The sequence below is a fragment of the Macrotis lagotis genome, chromosome 7 (assembly GCF_037893015.1).
Source record: "Macrotis lagotis isolate mMagLag1 chromosome 7, bilby.v1.9.chrom.fasta, whole genome shotgun sequence".
In the NCBI taxonomy this organism is placed as follows: Eukaryota; Metazoa; Chordata; class Mammalia; order Peramelemorphia; family Peramelidae; genus Macrotis; species Macrotis lagotis.
Genome location: NC_133664.1, coordinates 57,968,809 through 57,989,208, shown reverse-complemented (window position 1 = coordinate 57,989,208; position 20,400 = coordinate 57,968,809). Strand labels below are relative to the sequence as shown.

General features: G+C 32.3%; 1 protein-coding gene across 1 annotated transcript in view; it reads right to left on the bottom strand.

The window, feature by feature from the left end:
* Positions 1-20,400, bottom strand: part of MALRD1 (MAM and LDL receptor class A domain containing 1) — an 879,021-nt gene that overhangs the window by 315,510 nt on the left and 543,111 nt on the right. The window contains exon 31 of the mRNA XM_074195229.1: positions 13,046-13,229. Within this exon, the coding sequence (XP_074051330.1) occupies positions 13,046-13,229 (184 nt within the window). The remainder of the gene's footprint in view (positions 1-13,045; positions 13,230-20,400) is intronic.

The window sequence follows — 20,400 nt, the reverse complement described above, 5'->3', positions numbered from 1 at the left end:
AACTGAATGGAGATAGAAAGGAATATACTTTTTTTCTGCAGTACATGGCACTTAGACAAAAAATGACCATGTACTAGGGAAAAAACATAATAACTGCAGAAAGGCAGAAATAGTGAATACATCTTTTTCAGATCATAATGCAATAAAAATCATATGCAATATCATGCCAGGGAGATATAGACCCAAAACTAATTGGAAACCAAATAACCTCATTTCAAAGAATGAGAGGATCAAATAACAAATATCAGAAAAAATAATTTCATCCCAAATATGACAATAATGAAAGAATATACCAAAACTTATGGGACACAGCCAAGACAGCTGTAGGGGCATATATTATATCTTTAAATGAAGAAATGAGAGAAAGAGGAAATCAACGAACTAAATATGCAATTTAAAAAGTAGAGAAAGAACAAATTGAACCCCCCAAATAAATGCCAAATTAGAAATCCTAAAAATTAAAGGAGAAATTAATAAATTCTAAAGAAAGAAAACTATTGAACTAATTAATAAAATCAAGAATTGGCTTTATGAAAAAAAACAATAAAATTTCTAAACCTCTGGTTAATTTGAATAAAAAAAAGAAATAAGAAAACTAAATTGCTAGTATCACAAAGGAAAAAGGTGAACTCACCACCAATGAGGAGGAAATCAAAGTAATAATTTGGAATTATGTTGCCCAACTCTATGCCAAAAAATTTGATAATCAAAATAAAGCAGAAAAATAGTTACAAAAATATAAGTTTCCCAGGCTAAATAAAGAGGAAATTAAAAACACAAATAACCCTATTGCAAAAAAAAAAAGAAATTCAACAAGCCATTATTGAACTCCCTAAGAAAAAATCTCCAGGGCCAGATGGTTACACAAATGAATTCTATCAAACATTTAAGGAACAATGGTTTCCAATTCTTTATAAACTCTTTAGAAAAAATAGGTGAAGTTGAAACTCTGCCTTACTCTATTACACCAATATGGTGCTGATAGCTAAACCAGGAAGAGTTAATACAGAGAAAGAAAATTACAGACCTATCTCCCTGATGAAAATAGATGGAAAAATCATAAATAAATTCTTAGCAAAATGATTACAACAAGGTATCACGATAATAATACATTATGACCAAGTAGGATTTATCTCAGTAATGCAGGATTGGTTCAATATTAGGAAAACTGTTAGTATAATTACTTATATCAATAACAAACTTATCAGAAATCATATGAATATATCAATAGATGATGAAAAGGCTTTTGACAAAAAAACAACACCCATTCCTACTAAAAACACTAGAGTGTAGGAATAAATGGACTGTTCCTTAGAATAATAAGCAGTATCTATCTGAAACCATCAACAATCATTGGGGATGGCTGTAATATGCAATGGGGATAGGTTAGAAGCAATCCCAATAAGATCAGGGGTGAAACAAGGATGTCCATTATCACCACTCCTATTCAATATTGTATTATACATGTTAACTTCAGCAATAAGAGAAGAAAAAGAAATTGAAGGAATTATAATTGGGAAGGAAGAGACAAAACTCTCACTCTTTGCAGATGATATGATGGTATAACTAGAGAATCCCCCAAAATTCATATAACTACAAGAAATAATTAGCAACTTTAGGAAAGTCGCAGATATAAAATAAACCCTCATAAATCCTCAACATTTCTATATATGACTAGCAAGATACAGCAGAAAGAGCTAGAAAGAGAAATCCCATTCAAAGTAACTTCAGACAATATAAAACACCTGGGGGTCTATCTACCAAGGAAGACTCAGAGACTTTTTTGAAAACAATTACAAAATACTTCTCACATAAATAAAATCACATTTAAATTATTGGGCTTATATCAACTGCTCATGAATAGGCCAAGCTAATATAATAAAAATGACAATCCTATCTAAATTAAACTTCTTTTTTACTACCCTACAAATCAAAATTCAAAGAAATTACTTTGTGATTTAGAAAAAAATGTACCAAAAGTCATATGGATTAAAAAAAATGTTGAAAATTTCCAGAGATAAACTGTCTGGTGTTTCCTAAGAAATAGCGTGGTTGATCAGTGGAATAGGTACCAGAGCAGGAAATAATTATAGTAATCAGCTTCTTGATAAACTCAAGGATCCCAGCTATTAGGATAAAAACTCTCTTTTTGATAAAAACTTTTGGGAAAATTTGAAGTTAGTATGGAAAATACTTGGATTACACCATTATCTCATACCCTATCACAAGATGAGATCAAACTGGATACAGGATTTAGACATAAAATACAATATTATAAGCAAAGTAAGAGATCAAGGAACAGTTTACCTTTCAAATCTATGAAAATGGAAGCAGTTTATGACCAAGGAAGAGATGGAGAACTTCATTAAAAACTAGATAATTTTGATTACATTAAATTAAAAATCTTTTCACAGACAAAACCACTTTAAACTAGTATTTCTAATAAAGGACTCATTTCTAAATTTACAGAGAAATTTTTTTTGAAAAATAAAACAAGCCAGGGGGCGGCTGGGTGGTGTAGTGAATAAAGCACCAGCCCTGGAGTCAGGAGTACCTGGGTTCAAATACGGTCTCAGACACTTAATAATTACCTAGCTGTGCGGCCTTGGGCAAGCCACTTAACCCCGTTTGCCTTGCAAAAACCTAAAAAAAGAAAAAGAAAACAAGCCATTCCCCAAATGACAAATGATCGAGCATATGCAAAAGCAATTTACAAATGAGGAAATCAAAGGTATCCATAGTCATATGAAAAATTGCTCTAAATCACTAATTATTAGAGAAGTGCAAACTGAAGCATCTCTGAGGTACCACCTCACACCTCTTAGAATTGCCAGTATGAACAGAAAGGTTAATGACCAATGTTGGAAGGAATGTGGGAAATCTAGGACACTTATACACTGTTTGTGTGGTTTCCAAACTCATCCAAATTTTCTTGAGAGGATTTTGGAATTTCATCCAAAGGGCAACAAAAAATGTGCATATTCTTTGATCCAACAATACCACTACTGGGTATATACCCTGAGAGTTTATGAAAAAGACACTTGTACCAAAATATTCATAGCAGCCCTGTTTGTGGTGGCAAAGAATTAGAAATTGAGTAAATGTCCATCAATTGAAGAATGACTTAATAAACTGTGGTATATGTATGTCGTGGAACAGTATTGTTCTATTAGAAACCAAGAGTGTTGGGAATTCAGGGAAGCCTGGATGGATTTGCATGAACTGCTTCTGAGTGAGACTGAATAGAGCCAGAAGAACATTGTACACCCCAACAGAAACATGGGGGTGATGGTCAAACTTAATGGACTTGATCATTCCAATGATGCAACAATCAGGCACAATTTGGGGATATATCATCTGTTTCCATAAAAAGAATTATGGAGATTGAACAAAGACTGAAGACCATTATCTTTAATTTTTCTCTCATCACTTTCAACTTAGATCAATGTATACCATGGAACCAATGTAAAGACTAAGAGACTGCCTTCTGCAGGAGATAGGGAAAGGAAGTGAGATTAGGGGGAAATTTGTAAAATTAAAAATAAATATATAAATAAATTTTTAAAAAAGCAAATGAAGAAACAATAATATTAAATACATATATGAGGGGTGGCTAGGTGGCACAGTGGATAAAGCACCAGCCCTAGAGTCAGGAGTACCTGGGTTCAAATCTGGTCTTAGACACTTAATAATTGCCTAGCTGTGTGGCCTTGGGCAAGCCACTTAACGCCATTTGCCTTGCAAAACCTAAAAATAAATACATATATGAGCCAAATAGTACAGCATTCAAATTCTTGAAGGAAAAGTTAATTTAAATAAAGGAGGAAATAACAATATCAATACACTAGTAATGGGAGTTCAACTGTCCCTTCTCAAAGCTAGACAAACCTAACCATAAGATAAATAGGAAAGACAAGATGATTCATAGAGTCTTGCAAACGTTAGATATGTTGGACCTTTAAAAAATGGAATGGGAATAGAATTTTTTCTCAGCTGTACAATGAACCTTCCCCACAAATGACATAACAACCTCTATAATCAAATACCTAAAAACAAAACTATTAAATATGTATCTTTTAGCCACAATGCAATAAATTTATCCTCAATAAAGAGCCATGGAAACATGCATTAAAAGTTGATGTATATGCCCAAAGAGTAATAAACCTGTTCATAACCTTTGACCCAACAATTTCAATTCTACCTCTATATCCAGAAGAATTATAAAAAAGGGAAAAGTCTTACAAGTTTGAAAATATTCATAGCAACTCTTTTTGTAGTGGCAATGAATTGGAAATTAAGGGGATACCCATCAATTGGGAAAAGGCTAAATGAGTTATGGTATATGAATACTATGGGATACTATTATGCTATAAGAAACCATAAATGGTCAAACTGTAGAGAAACATGGGTAGAATTATAGGGTCTGATGCTGAGCAAAAGAAGCAGTCCCAAGAGAACAATGTACACCTTAACAACAATATTGTGAGTTGAACAACCTTGCTTGGAAGCAGCTAGTCTCAGCAGTTAAAAGAGATAGGACAATTGTATTAGACCAGCTATAGACAATTTTATCCCCCATCCAGAGGAAGAGGAAAAAAAAAAATTACACCAAAAAAACCTCAATCCTTCAGAATCTGATAAACCCTTCAGAACTTTATAAAAATTGTCTCTTATGTTTCTCTTTCCCTTAATCCTAATTCCTCATACCAAAAATAACTAATCTGTAAACATGTTTATCAAAAATATGCATGTACAATGCTAACCTGACTGACCACCACTGTGGGTAGGGGGGTGGGAAGGCAATTTGTAAATTAAAAATATACATGTGCATATGAATGAAAATAAACAAACAAATAAATAAAGGAAAGAAAACTTGACAAAAAAGATAATTGTAAATAAAATAATCCTAGATGATGAATACATCAAAAAATACAAAATCAAATGTTTTTGTGTTATAGGATGAGTCACCATTCCAAAGTATGTAGAATGAATACAAAGCAAAATGTAGGTTAATATTTCTACCTCAAATACATACATCAATAAAAGAAAGAAAACAAAACCAGAAAGAAACCATTCAAACATCATGGAGTTACAATCAAGATAACAAAATTTATCAACCATGAAATCTTAGCTACTTTGATCAAGACAGTGATTCAAAATAATTCTAAAATAGCTATGATTAAGAATGCTATCAGGTTTTTAACCCTCTTAAAGATTTTTCCCCTTTGTGATTTGATTTTTCCTTTCACGATATGATTAATATGAATACATGTTTAACATCATTATATATATACATATATATGTATATATATACATATATATATATATGTATATATATATAGCCTATATTAGACTGATTTCTATCAGGAGGAAGTGAGGAGGGAAGAGAAAGAGGGAGAAAAATGCTAAAACTCTAAATCTTACTAAAATGATTGTTGAAAACTATCTTTGCATGTAACTGGAAAAATAAGTAAAAATATTGAAAAATGCTATCCATCTCTACAGAGAGAACTGATGAACTGAATGCAGATTAAAGAATATATATTTTTTTACTTTCTTCACTTTTCTGGGTTTTTTTTTGGTTTGTGTTTTCTTTTGTAACATGACTAATATGGAAGTATGTATTGCATGGCTTCACATGTACAATCTATATCAAGTTTCTCAGTGGTGGGAGAGAGGCATGATGGGGGAAGAAAATTCTCAGTTCAAAATTTTAAAAAGTTATTAAAAATTATATGTAATTGGAAAATATTCAATGACTTAAAATATATATTTTAAAAGCTAGATATTCTTTTTTTAAGTTTTTTTTTTGTAAGGCAAACGGGGTTAAGTTGCTTGCCCGAGGCCACACAGCTAGGTAATTATTATTAAGTGTCTGAGACCAGATTTGAACCCAGGTACTCCTGACTCCAGGGCTGGTACTTTATCCACTACACCACCTAGCCACCCCAAAAGCTAGATATTCTTAAGAATTTTTTTATTTGCTTTTGTCTGTGATAGATCCCTTGTAATACTGGTGAGGTCCATGAGACCTTTTCATAATAATGTTTTTAAATGCAATGATGTAATATTACATAAGATTTAAAAGGAAACAAAAAATAAATAGTTATAAAAGCATTTTAAAAGGTATTAAAATTCATTTTAAGAAGGATTACAGAATAGGTAAAAAAACTGATTTTTTTTCAGAAATGAAAGAAGGCAATTAATAGATCCTGCATTACATGACTTTAGTTTTTTTCTGAGACAAAAAGGCAACATTACCTCTAATAAGTATATAGTTGGTTGTGGTCATTTGTGACAGAGCAGACAATTGGGATAGAAAAAAGATTTTCTTTAAACAATAAGGAAATTGAGATTAGAAAATAAATGGTGTTGCATGAAAGATTAGCTGAACCCAGTAAACATTGTGAAACAAATTTTTGGTATTTGAAATCAACAGGATTTTGTGAATCTTGGTATCTCATGTCAAGGAGCTTAAATTAATTACAGAAAATTATTATCTAAATGACCACATACATTAGATAAATTATTTGTAAAATATGAATAAATAACTTTTTCTTTAAGGCAGTGAGAATTTTGAGTTCTATAGCCTTGACTTGTAGGGTTATAAATACTGCTCCTTCAAAAATAAGAGATAGAATGTTTTCACAAACTAAGTCTCTTTTTTGGTATCTAAATTCAGGAAGAACTCTACACTTTAATTTATGAAGGATTGGAGACAATGCAGGAAGCTTTAGGATAAGCCACAGTGGGTGCTTCAGAATAATAGAAAAAATGTAGAAAAAGTTTCTCTTTTTCAGACCAAGTTGGGTATGAAATCTGATTGTGTATTTCCCAAAATGCACTATATTTTCCATCAGATTTTAAATGTGGACTTTATCCAGATGGGAATACTAATGAAAGGGATTAAAATCCCTTTATAGTCAGAGAATTTAATCATGCAACCAATATTTATTAAGTACTTCTTATGTGCTGGATACTTTGCCAGTTCTTGGAGAAACAAATATAAAAAATAAAACAAAAAATCCTACTTACAAGTAACCTTAGATTCAGAAAAATAGCCAAGAAAAGTAGAAGTCCTTTTAATGGAAAATAATAAAACAAATTGTTTTACATTAATGAAATGGAATATTCTGTGCTTCAAAAAAAGGGAACATACCAAATGTTAAAGTGAAGTGAGCAGAATCAAAGAACCAGTATACAAAATGAGCTCACCAACCTAAATGGGAAAGATAATGCAACAATCAAAACAGAATCTGGTACCAAGAAGAGGATGAAATCGCTTGCCATACTCTGCAGAATGAGGTACATTGCATTTCATATTGGATCTAGGTGATGGATTGTTTAGTTTAAATGAATTGGTTGAGATTTTTTTTAATTTTCCTTATTCTTTGCTGCAAGGGATGACTGTCTGTGAGGAATGGGGTAGATGATGTATTTGGAAAAGAAGGTTTGTGTTGCTGTTCAATCTCTTTTTGTCTTTTTGAAGAGCAAAAATAACATCACCAGGGTGAGGTCTTGACTTATGAGAAAAGTAGATTTAAGTGAACTGGAGGTATTCAAAATCTTTAGCCTCTCTAACTTTTCCAGGGTCATCAGAATCCAGTGGCAAAATATAAGTCAAGAGGATTGATGATGACACAGGGAAACAAATCAAGGTAATGTAAAAAAGAAAGACACGAAATACCCCAAACTGAGGTCACTTAATTCAATAACTTACTATATGAAAATTCTCTTCACAAATTACTAATGTGAAAAGAACAAAGTAGTAATAGCTAATTGTTAGCGAATAAATATTTTACTAAGCTCCTACTATTTGCCTAGAATTGTGCTAAGAATTTGACAAATATCATCTTTTTTTTGATCCTCACAAGAACTTTGGAAGTTAGATACTATCATTATTTGCATTTTTGAGAAACTGAAGCAAATAGAGGTTATGTGACTAGTCCAATATTGCCTAAATAATAACCAAATAACCAAAACTATATATGTGACACCTGCCTTTCTGATTCTAGGTCCAATGGTCTCCATTGCTGAACCTAGTTATGGTAACAAGTTAGAAATATTAACATTTTCCAATTTTAATAGCTAATATTAATGTTAAGAATTTTACAAATACTATCTTATTTGAGCACAAGAACTTTTGCACTTCAGTATTAATCATTACCATTATTTTTCAATTTAAGAAATGGAGGTAATTATAAGTTATGTGACTTGTTAAATGAAGTCATCAGAATCAATAGAAAAGTGGACACTCTGGCTCTAGTTTGTACAGACCCTCCAAAACTCATTGAAGTGTCAGAACTGATTGGAATTATTTCTAGTCTTTTCAAAATACTAGGAGGATATTGAAAGAGACAAGCTGTGACTCAATATCTGTACACTTTACCCACCCATGAAGACTGTGCAGAGGTTTAAAAATGAATAGGAAAAAAAAACGATTCAGAGAACATAATCCCTAACTGTTCACCTTCCACAGTATAACCTAGATGTAGGCACTGAAAATGATGCAATTAGTGAAGGAAATATGTTGTATTGTCACAGAACAAGAGAACTAAATTCAGAGGTAACTTCTCCAATGCCCAAAACTTCTACAGAGATTCAAAGGGTATACATTCAATACATAAAGATTAGCCACGTTGATAATTAACATGACATAGCTGCCATCACAAGTATAAAAGTCTATGATTCCAAGGGTCAATCTATATTAATTATTACTTCTGTTATAGGGACGAGGAGAACAATTATTGAGTGACAGGAAACGCCTATTATACCAATTGAAAGTTCTTTGACTTTTCCTTTTGGGCAGCCAGGTCCTACCTTAGTTCCAAGGTCTTCGTGGCACCAAATGGACATGATTGGTGTGTTCAATAATGAGAGTTCAACCAGGAGATGCGTAACATGTTTTATTAACTGAACACTACAGCTCTGCCTTTGCAAGCAGACAGTCCTTTTTAATACATATGAGACCACTCTTTGGACTATATTGGCCTCTTTTAGTTATGCAAATCAGTATAACTCAAGGATTACTCCCAGGCTTCCTCTTTCACAATAGATGTTCTTTTTTCTATCAACTTCAAAGGATTAAGATAATGGTTAAGTAAAGAAGGAACAAAGCTCCTTCCTGAGTACAGAGCACACTCAGTTATTTGCTGTTATCAGAGCATTCTGACCTTGTGCAAATATCTGGGTCTCATGTTATCTCAAGAGAACTTCATGGCCAGCATTCTTAACTTTAACCCTTTACAACCAGTCACTAGGCAAAGTTAGTATGTTACAAGAGAGCCTGAAAATTCTTGCAGAAACAAATATATCTAAATGATGATACTAGATATTACCCATGTGAACATCATCATGAATATAATTGCATAAGGTTGCTGCTGTGCATGCAAACTGCTTCATATATAAATATGCTGGTTCTTTTTTCGACAATGTTCATTTGACTAAATTTCATATTATAAGCAATTACATATATATTTAAATTGCATATATACAATTATTTAGGTTTGCTTTATTAGTTAACCGTGCTTATTGTTTTTGATTGGTTGCTATGTATAGTATATGAGTATTCTCTTGAAACATGCAGATAGTATGCTCTATATGTAGCAGGCATGTTGTTACTTCAATATCCTTCTAGATGATGCTACATATATTTCTATGCTCTTTCCAGGTTCTATTGATGTACATTAGTTTTATTCAAATTTCAATGGCTTGACCATGGTCAAGATAGTTGTCAAATGAAGACATTAAAGCTATATACAATCATGTGAAAAACTATTCCAAATCATTATTGATTAGAGAAATGCAAATTACCACTCTGAGGTATCACCTAACACCTATCAGATTGGCTAAGATGACAGAAAAGGAAAATGATCAATGTTGGAGAGGTTGTAGGAGGATTGGGATATTGAGGCATTGCTGATGGAGTTCTGAAATGATTCAACCATTCTGAAGATCAATATGGAACTATGCCCAAAGAGCAAGAAAACTGTATCTTTTGACCGAGAGATTCCAATTATTGGTTTATATACAGAAGAAATTATAAAAAAGGGAAAAGTCCTACCTGTTCCAAAATATTCATAGTAGCGCTTATTGTAGTGGCAAAGAATTGGAAATTGAGGGGCTGTCTATCAATTGAATAATGGATAAAAAAGTTGTGGTACATGAATACTATGGAAAATCATTATTCTATAAGAAATTCTATAATGGAAGGAGTTACAGGATCTGATGCTGAATGAAGGGAGCAGAACCAAGAGAACAATATACACATCAATACCATTGTGAGATGATTAACCTTGATGGAAGCAGCTGCTCTCAGCAGTTCAGAGAGCTAGGCCAACCATACTAAACCAGCTATGAACAATGTTATCCCCATCCAGAGGTTAAAAAGACAAAACAAAACAACAACAACAAAAAAAAAAAAACCTGAACTAACCCTTCAGAATCTGAAGAAAACTTTATTAAAAATACCTTTTATTCATCTCTTTCCCTTAATCCTAATTCCTCATACCAAAAATGGCTAATCTAAATACATTTATCACAAATATGTACGTACAATGGTAACCTGACACTTCGCTGCTGAGGGGAAAGGTGTAGGAAGTGAAAAAAGAAGAAAATTTTGTAATTTAAAAATATAAATATGCATATGGATGAATGTTGAAAAACTTTCATAACATATATTGGTAAAAATAAAATATCAATGAAGCAGGAAAGATAGCTCTCATCAGCAGAACAATAACCAAAAATAATTCTAAAAGACTTGCATTGGAAAATACCATCCACATCTAGAAAAAGCACTGTGCAGTGTGAATGTAGACCAAAGCACTCTATTTTACATTTTAAAAAATATCTTCTATTTTACTTTTTCTTTTTCACTTTTTTCCTTTTTGTTCTAATGATTCTTTCACAACATTGTTAATATAAAATATCTTTAACATAGTTATATATGTATAACCTATACAAGATTACTTGCTATCAAGGGGAGAGGGGGAGGGGAAGAAAGGCAGGCACAACAATGTGTAACTAAAAATCTTACTAAGAATAAATTTTGAAAACTATCTTTACATGTAGTTGGAAAAAATAAATGAATACATTAAAAAAACAAACACTGATGATTACATTTATAATTGCAGATTTTGAACATGTCTCTGGTTGATTTTTTGCAAAGAAATGCAAAGTATTTTAAAACAGAGGAAGAATAAAGCTCCAATTCCAAAGCCCACTGGAATAGAATTCTTTCCTAATTGGTTAAGATCTATTTCCTTGCCTTCATGAGGGGTGAGACAGGATAGAAGAAAATGGGGTAGAGGAAAGATTTTCAGTTTTCTTCAGGTCATTGAGTCCAAAATTTTAGGCATTTTTGGCTTCCAGTTTTAAGACACAAAATGGGAGATTCCAACCCCACTTCAGGTTGCTGAAGGAAAAGATTCTGGGCAGAATCTGATATGAAAGGACCTGGCAGTATCTATCCCCAGAGTGCTACATTAGAAACTGAGGAACCTTTTTTGGGGGGGAGGGAGAGGGAGGAATCTGGCACTCATTCTCTTGATTGAACTGAATTAGCTGACTATTCCTGGGAGAGCTCCTTCTACATGTATTGTCCAATACACATTCTTCTATGAATATACTCTCCAATATTTGTTTGCTATGGTATTAGATAAATGGATTTTGTTGATCAAAAAATTCAATCTTTATTCTAAGGTCTTATATCAGGGATAATTTACCATCTCTGAAGCAGCCCTTAATGGGGAATATTTTAAAGTGAGAAGTAATGAGCACATGGACTTTAAGTAGTGGCCAGCCTCCCAAAGGCAGATAATAAGATTTTATGGAAAGAAAAAGGAATAAAAGAAGGAAACCTGAACAAAGAAACTCGATTACTAGTAAAAAAAAAACACAGACAAAATCTGGGATTAAAATTCTCAATTTCTACCTCTTTGTCCTGGATTCCATTCTTTCTTTCTTTGTTTCTTTGTTTCTTTGTTTCTTTGTTTCTTTGTTTCTTTGTTTCTTTCTTTCTTTCTTTCTTTCTTTCTTTCACACTGGAGAATGTGTTTAAAGATTTTTTTTTTCGATCAGATTGCTAAGATAATTTTAACATTCAATTACAGGCCACAAGAGTAATAGACTAAGATTGAAGCTAACAGGAAAAAATTTGATTCATTTATGACATCAGATTTGCTATGTGATGTTCTGCTTTCTTATTCCATTTTCTTGAAACAACTATGACAAGTCACACCCATTCTCTCTTGAGACAATATTCTTTCTACCAACTGATCTATGTACTCTGAGGGGGTTTTTGTTTATTCTTGTTCTATAAATCATCTCATGTTGGTGAAGTCTGGTTTCCTGTGATTTATTCAGTATGTCTGGGAGTGTCTTGTGAGGGAAATGAAGGAGAAAAATATAATTGAAGTTTGCTCCTAGGCAGAACCCTCTAAAACAGTACTATCTGTAAAAAAAAATGCAGATATTGTAATATCACTGAAAGTCCAATTCACATTTTTGAATGACCTCATTCCAATGGTATTTTAAAAGAAGGACCAGAGTTTAAAAACTAACATTCTGGTTCAGTGGCTCAATTACAGAAATTAATCTGCAAGTCACCCTATGCAGCAGATCATAAAAAGGTGGACTTAACCTAGGGTTCATGAAGTTAAAAGTATTTTGGTAAACATATTTCAAAATAATTTGTTTCCTTTGTAATCATTTCTTTTATTTTGTGCATTTAAAAAGAATCTGAGGAGGTGGACAAACATAAACACATTTATGTAGATATGTGAATGTGTGTATGTACACACAGTTAAGAATGTCTGTCATAGAATATATTACTGTGAGTAGATTGGTTTATTTGATTTTCAAAGGCAATATTTGGATAAAGTATTATTAAAGACTTTATCTTAAAATTATAAATTAACTATATTACAGATATGGATTTAGTGTTTAGCCTCTGTGCATGAGAAACCAAACTGGAAAGATCCTTATGGATTATTTTAAGTCATTTGAGTCAGAAATTCCATTTTGTAAAGAGTTGTCAAAGACTTACCTATGCTACAATTATTAAATTCAATGTCATCAATTGCTGCTCCTCCTCCGAGATCCCTTGCTCTGATGCCTTCAAAAATAATTTCAAAATTTCTTAACTTTCCTAAAAGGACTTCTGCTTTCTTCCAATGATTTTCAGGATTCTCTCCTTCTTCAGTCCATACCTTTGAAAGTCCTTTCTCAGTCTGAAAATTGAAAGTTTACAAAAGAAAGTAATTAATTATGGAATAAGGGGAAAAAACTCATCTATAATAGTTCCATAAATTTATCCTTCAGGATAATTGAACCATAGTTACATTGAGGATCATTGGAAATTGAGTTGAAATATTTGGGATCATCTGAACATAGTCCCATCCATTACAAATCAATACTTGGGTAAAAGAATGAGCAGAAAATGGAATCCTAGAGATATATTTAACTGGATAAGATCTTGGTACCATTCATGAGATGAGAGGGACAGATTACAAAAATCAAACTGCATACTCTATTGGTTTCTACATGATATCAAACATAGTAATGAAAGATTTCCAATATTTACTGAAGGTTGGATCCCCTGTCAGAGGTGTAGTTCTTAATAGACAAAAAAAATGAAATGGCATAGATGTGTGAAATTTGACAAGTTTAAGAGTACTTGTATCAATGAAATCATAAATCCACTGAAACACAGTCCTTTCCTTAAAACAATGAAATTACCCTTCTCTAACCATAATATATTTGCTGTGCTTATATTGACTTTCAAGAAGAAAATGTACTTGACCCTCCTCCAAGAGTAATGTTACACAAAATAGGAGATTTCGATAATTAATTTCTGTGGACATTTCCCTTTGTTAGTCCAGTATTCAACTACTCAATTGAATACATTATCTGAAAAATATATTTATTCACTTCCGTGAGGCACATCACAACTCATTCACACTTAAGCAGTCATAGAGATTCTTGTTTATTTGCTTTCATAATTGTCACAGGGAGATCAAGCAATACCTTGGGGTAAATAGAAGGTTCAGATTTGCTTTCTCCTAATAATTTAAGAATACCAGGGAAACACAAGGGATTTCTATCCATGTTCCTTTGATGTTATGCAACCAGCTCTTCTTCATATTCCAATTTTCATTAGAATATGAATGGGGAAAACAAAAAATATTACTTTGTTGCTTTTTCAGTAATTATGGTTCAAGTTGCAATTTCTGCTCATCTGAATCCAGGTATATTTTTTACTTCCAAAAATTCATTGATTCTGTACAATTACAGCAGTGCACAGCAATTTTTTCAGCAAATATTGCTGACTGTAAGGGGAAAAAAATCAAAGGAGAAGGCTCATTAAAGAAATTACTTTCAGATCTAAAGTTTAATGAATATAAATCCAAGTCAAGCCAGTAATACCATTTGAATTACAGCCCAACTGGAACATGAGGTGAAGGCAACTTATAATCAAAGGTGTAGAAATCTATCATCTCATATAACTAATAAGAATGATATAGAGATGCAGCTCCTAATTCTCTTAAGGATAGTGCCTAAGAAAGGCAATTCTAAGAGACGTGATAGAAAATGTCATCTGTACCCAGAGACAAAAATATGGAGTCTGAATGCAGACCATAGAATACTGATTTCTCTCCTTAAAATTGCTGTCTTTTTTTTTCTTTCTGATATCTTTTCCTTTATTTTTGATTCTTCTTTCATAATATCACTAATATGGAAATATGTTAAGCATAATTGTACATGCATAATCAATCTCAGATTATTCTATGTTATGGGGAGGAGAGAGGGAAGGGAAGGAGGCAGAAGAACGTGCAATTCAAAATCATGTAAAAGTGGATGTTGAAGTCTATCTTTACATGTAATTGGAAAAATGAATTTTTCAATTTTTTTAAAAATAGGAACTGCATTTATATTATGCCATTCAATTCCCAAGCCCTTTTGAAAGTGTATATATGTGTGTGTGTATATGTATATGCATATATATATATAATATATATATATATATATACATATATAAATGTTTATAAATTACAAAATTTACAGCAGGAACATGAAAAAAATTGAGGATCTTTAATCAGGAGACATCATGAATTAGTGGACCCTTCCAGAATACACTCTCATTTGATCCGCAAAATAATTCTATATGGAGGGATCTTTAGATACTAATATATTCATTTCCTTTATACATTATGGAATTGTTATATACAATCATAGATTTAAAGATTAGAGGGGACCATAGCTCATTTATTCCAACCCTCTCATTGTATATGAAGAAACATATCCAGAGAAGTTGTCCTTTACTTTCACATCATTAAAAGTGTTTCAGGATTCAAATTCAGGCCCTGTGACTTCCAATGTCATTCTTTTCTTTTCTGTACCACCTTTCCTGGAAGTTGACTATGCCAATATGGGAGGCTCCTAATTTGTCTAGCTGAGAAAAGTAGCAATATAAGCTGATATCCTGGACTGGTAGAGAGGAAACACAGCCTAGGTAGGCAGATAAACTGAATATAAGATTTGCAGACCACTACTACATATGTATCTGATAACCACCTTTCCAAAATAAAAGATCTCTATATTTAGACACAGCATGGATTCAGCTTCAATAAGTAATAGTGTTAATCATGCCTCAGAGATCAAGTGGGTGGAACATTTACACCTAAATAGTTGACTTTTAGTTGCTCAAGCTGACAGAAAAAAAAAATCTCTATTCAAGAAATTACCTGCATTAATTACAGGGAAGCTCTGGACTATCAAATAAACTTTAGTTGACTGATTGGCATTTTTTTTTATCATGCTGTCTTCATAGCATAATGTCTTCATCAAATGGAAACTAGTTCCACTGAAACAGTTTTGAGTCATCTGTGACCTGGTAAATACTAAATCCTATGTAAGAGCCTGAGACAATGAGCAATTAAATGACTTACGTAGGGTCACAAGCCAAATATCAAAATCCAGAGTTTCTGTATTCCAAGGCTTGCTGGCCTCTATCCTCAATAATAGGCTTCCTCTCGTTACCCTAATATGCTTCCATGATGATGAATAATAATCTTTGCTAACTGAAAGATCGAAGTATTGCTTGAAGTTGGCCTTCAGTACCTTCATTAACATCTTACTGATTTAGAAACAATAGAAGAGTTAAAATTAAAGCTATAATCAGAGGAACTCTGCCTCATGTTCAACAATATAAATGATGTGGTTATTGATGAAAATCAATTGCAATTTACATAACTCATTTATCTTGGCTATACTTCTGAGGATTTTTAATCTACCTGTTTCTCACAAACCCATTCTTTAAGCATGCCAAGTCCAAGATGATTTTTGAACAATAAAATTTAAAAAAGAAAGGTGATTCTTTTAATCTGTAAAATTTAGATTACTTCCATCTTCTCTTTGAATTTCTATTGAAAAATATTTTTTTCATTTTCTAACTTCTTGCTTATATTAAATAGTGAGAATAGAAAGGAAAGATTTTCTTGAATCATTCATTGCTGCAACACATAGAAGATTCCAACTGAACATAGATTCCCAAATAGCTCTGCAATCTCATCAATTTAAGCTTCCTATCAGTAATGCAAACCTCAAATTTTGCATGCTCTTCTAGTCTGCCTCTTGCACATTTCTCCAAAATATATGATAGGATACCCACCTCCAATTTGTGAGAAGACTTTCTCAATTCCTTTCAACTGATCCTCAGGGTACTCCTTGGTCATTTCTGTCATTCATCTATTGTCTCTCATTGCCACTCCCTGATCAACTATCTTCTCTTTCTGTCATACAATTTTTGGTAATATCTATTACTCCTATTCAATTTAGAGTTCCTGATTAGCTAAATAGTAAAACATCTCAACATCTACCATGAATCATTTCCACTGCTACTGTGGAAGTTCAACTTTAGCTCTTTGAAGATAGTAATATCCTTGGCCTCCCTGAAATTCAGGTACAATATTCAAATTGAAAGCATAGTCCTTTGCTGTTATGGGAAATATGTGGTCAGATTTGCAAGTAATCTACATAAGATCATGGCCCAACAGAACCTTCTTCCAGCTAAAGGAAAAACAAAACCCCCTGATTAAATAGGTTTTATAATAATAATTAATAATGCATTAATACTCAACTTTGTAAAGCAACTTCAAGAGGCTACATGGCAAGCAGTCAACAAGTGTTTTGCTCCATTTTGCTTTTTACCACTCATTTGAATTCAATATTGCTTAAATAACTCCAGGATCTTACTACTCAGACTTAATCCATTCAATCACCTATTTCTTTAAAAAAAATAATATAATGTATGTCTGATAAGATATCTTTGAGTGTAGGAACTGTCTTTTGCTTTTCTGTGTTTTCCAGACATAGTTTTGATGTAGAATAGGCTTCTTAATCAATGCCTATTGACAATGACTAGCACATTGTCCATATGAGTCAATTTTGTAGTGAGAAATGTATTTTGGTCTTTAAAAGTTCATGGAAATTACTTTTGTTTGAGTGGTTTCCCAAAAATGGAGCATGAATTATACCAATGGCAAGTCAAGAAACAATGCTAGGAGAGAGGCACCCCGAGTTACTTGAATGTTTCTACACAGTACCTAACCTTGAAATATACCATTTACTAAACAGCAATTCATACATGTGGAATAAAGAGACACAAATTCTAATATCAAAAAAATTAGGTACTTCATGTTATAAGCGAAAGATTATTCACTCCAGGATTAGAGTTCAGGATTTGGGTTCAAATCTTGCATCTTTTTCCTAGCTGTGTGACTTCTGGCAAGATATTTAATATTTCTACACCTCAGTTGCCTGTAGAGTGAAGAGATTGGACTAGATGCCCAGTCATGTAACTTCCAGCTCTAAATCCGTAATCTAATGACATTTTTAATGTTCTAACGATGCTACTTGCCAGTTATTTTCTCCACTAATTTTAGTTTACTAAAAAAGGTGCACAGATCAAAGAAGGATCCAAGATTTGAGTCTCGTATCTTTCAGGATCATTAGGCAGAACATGCTCTATAGAGGGCTTGGCTCTGACCTTTCTTGACAGGGTAGACTGAACAAAAGAATGATATACTGACAGACTTGGCTGTGGAGAATTAAGAAGGGTGGGGGAAAATGATTTCATAGCACTTAATGTTCCCTAGTAACATTGCTTGGAATAATTGAGCACAGCTTCACTCATAGTTTGCAAAAAAGAAATAAATTGATGAAAATACATTTCTTAAGTGCTTAATATATGACAGAAACTTTGATAAGCAGAAGTAAACAACTATTATCCTTTATCTCAATGAATTTATATTCTAATGTGGGAATATGAGATGTAAAAAAGTGGTCTAGTTTGGAAAATCCATGGAAGTGAAATGAAAACAAGATAATAATTATATTCACTCTTCAGAGCTCTGATCTAAGAGTTAGTTTCAGTTTCAGTGTAAAAGTATTGAGAAGGGTGGTAACATAAGTGGGCACCATTCTTCGGAATTTATAATTCTTGAGATTGGATTTGGAGGAGATAAATGGTGGATGTATTCTTTTTTGCAAATGATTTTCACTGGGATAAATATATCTACAACAAAAAATGTTGACTAAGTACAAACTACAATCTATCCATTATTAGGTCACTGGACTGATTTGGAATGTCCCTGTTTACTCCCGAGAAATTTATTAAGAGAAAATATTTTCAGTTCAGACTTCAAAGAACTATAGTTATATGGCAGCAAAGGATATTAGAGATTATCTAGACCACTGTGACTTAAAAGATAAGGAAACTAATCTGTAGATTTGATGAGAAATTTGTACAAGGTCACAGAAGTGGTATATAGAAAACTAGGATGTGAAAACAAGTCTTCTAATGCCAAAGAAATTTTTAGGATACTCTGCCACAATACATTGGCATTCAACCTTATTTGAGAGTATTTTAAGAAGTAGTTTATTCCTATTATCTCCTCCGCCCAACTCTTCTAAAATAAAGTTATATGGTTATGCATTTTGTAACAAAATGGATATCACATCTGAAGAATACAAAAAGGAGTTATTTCTAGTATTATTTTACTTTTTTTAAAGTAACTGAAGCCTTTTCTAAAGTTCAGCTTTTATCATTCCTTGTATGATTTAGGTAGCATAAATTAACAAGTCAACACTTAGACTGCAAGCTCTATTAGGCTCTACTGAACTACAAACACTTAGATTATTTCGCTAGAAGGACTTCGAACATTGATCTCTTCTTGATTATAGGTGAAATAGCCCATATATTTAATTTAAAATAATGAGAAGTAAAGTTGTTTTGGTTGTTAATTATTATATATTTCTTAAATGCTATAGTTTCTACCCATGATATCCAGTAAATTTTTAAAATATGAAAATTAATGATAATATCTCTACCACATTTTTCTATCTTCCATCTTTTTTTAATTGGTGCTCTAAATAGTTATCTTTCTGCACATATCCATTATAAACATGAAGATCATTTTTATATTGAATACAAAATAGTATTCTGAAAAGTGAATGACTTTGTATTCAATTATAACATCTTGAATCACTTAGAATTATAAAACTTAACAATATATCCCCATAATTCCATGATTAAAAAGAAAAATATTTAAGTATCTCTATTACAACTCCTTTGCTTTTATAAAACCTTATTTTGGAATTTCAGCAATAAAAAAACCTACAGATACTTTATTGTAGAGAAATATGATGCTCCCTCAAGACAAATCCCATTATGACTGTAACCAAAGGGATGACACATTAAAATGCTTAATAAAATTGGGAATATAATCATATATTTACAGATTTTTCCACTTCCAAATCACAATTCAAGGGAAGATAGAAAATCTTTTGGTCATAAAGAGTCAGGGGCTCTGAGAAGCAGAATCACTTGTGATTCTAAGGGAATAGTGGTCCTTTTTGGTTAAGGATGACAACACATACCAGAAGGAGAGTTTCCAAAGCTACACCAATATTACACTACCTTGGAAGTGCTGTAAACTTCTAAATATCCAGAAATAATTCTAAAAAAAGAGCAATATGAAAAAATATGAAATTTAGAACAGCCCCTTATGAGGAACAGAACTCAACTGAAACATAAAAGTCAAAGTAAAGAAATAGGCTGGAAAAATGAACAAATAGCAACAATAAAACTGCAAAGTCACATCTTACTATGCCTTTGCTATGGGGACAGGGAAGTTTAAGATATAAATGTAGAATATGATAATGCCAAAATAGCTAATGAAGCCTCAGAGAAGAAAACTAAATTATTAACAAGTCCAATGTGGGAAATATTAGCACCATTGATTATATATATCATAAAAATAAAATGATTATTTCATTAAAGCCCAAAATCAATTTCTATTTTAAAACATTAACAAACATGGGAATTAGTTGATCTTTTCA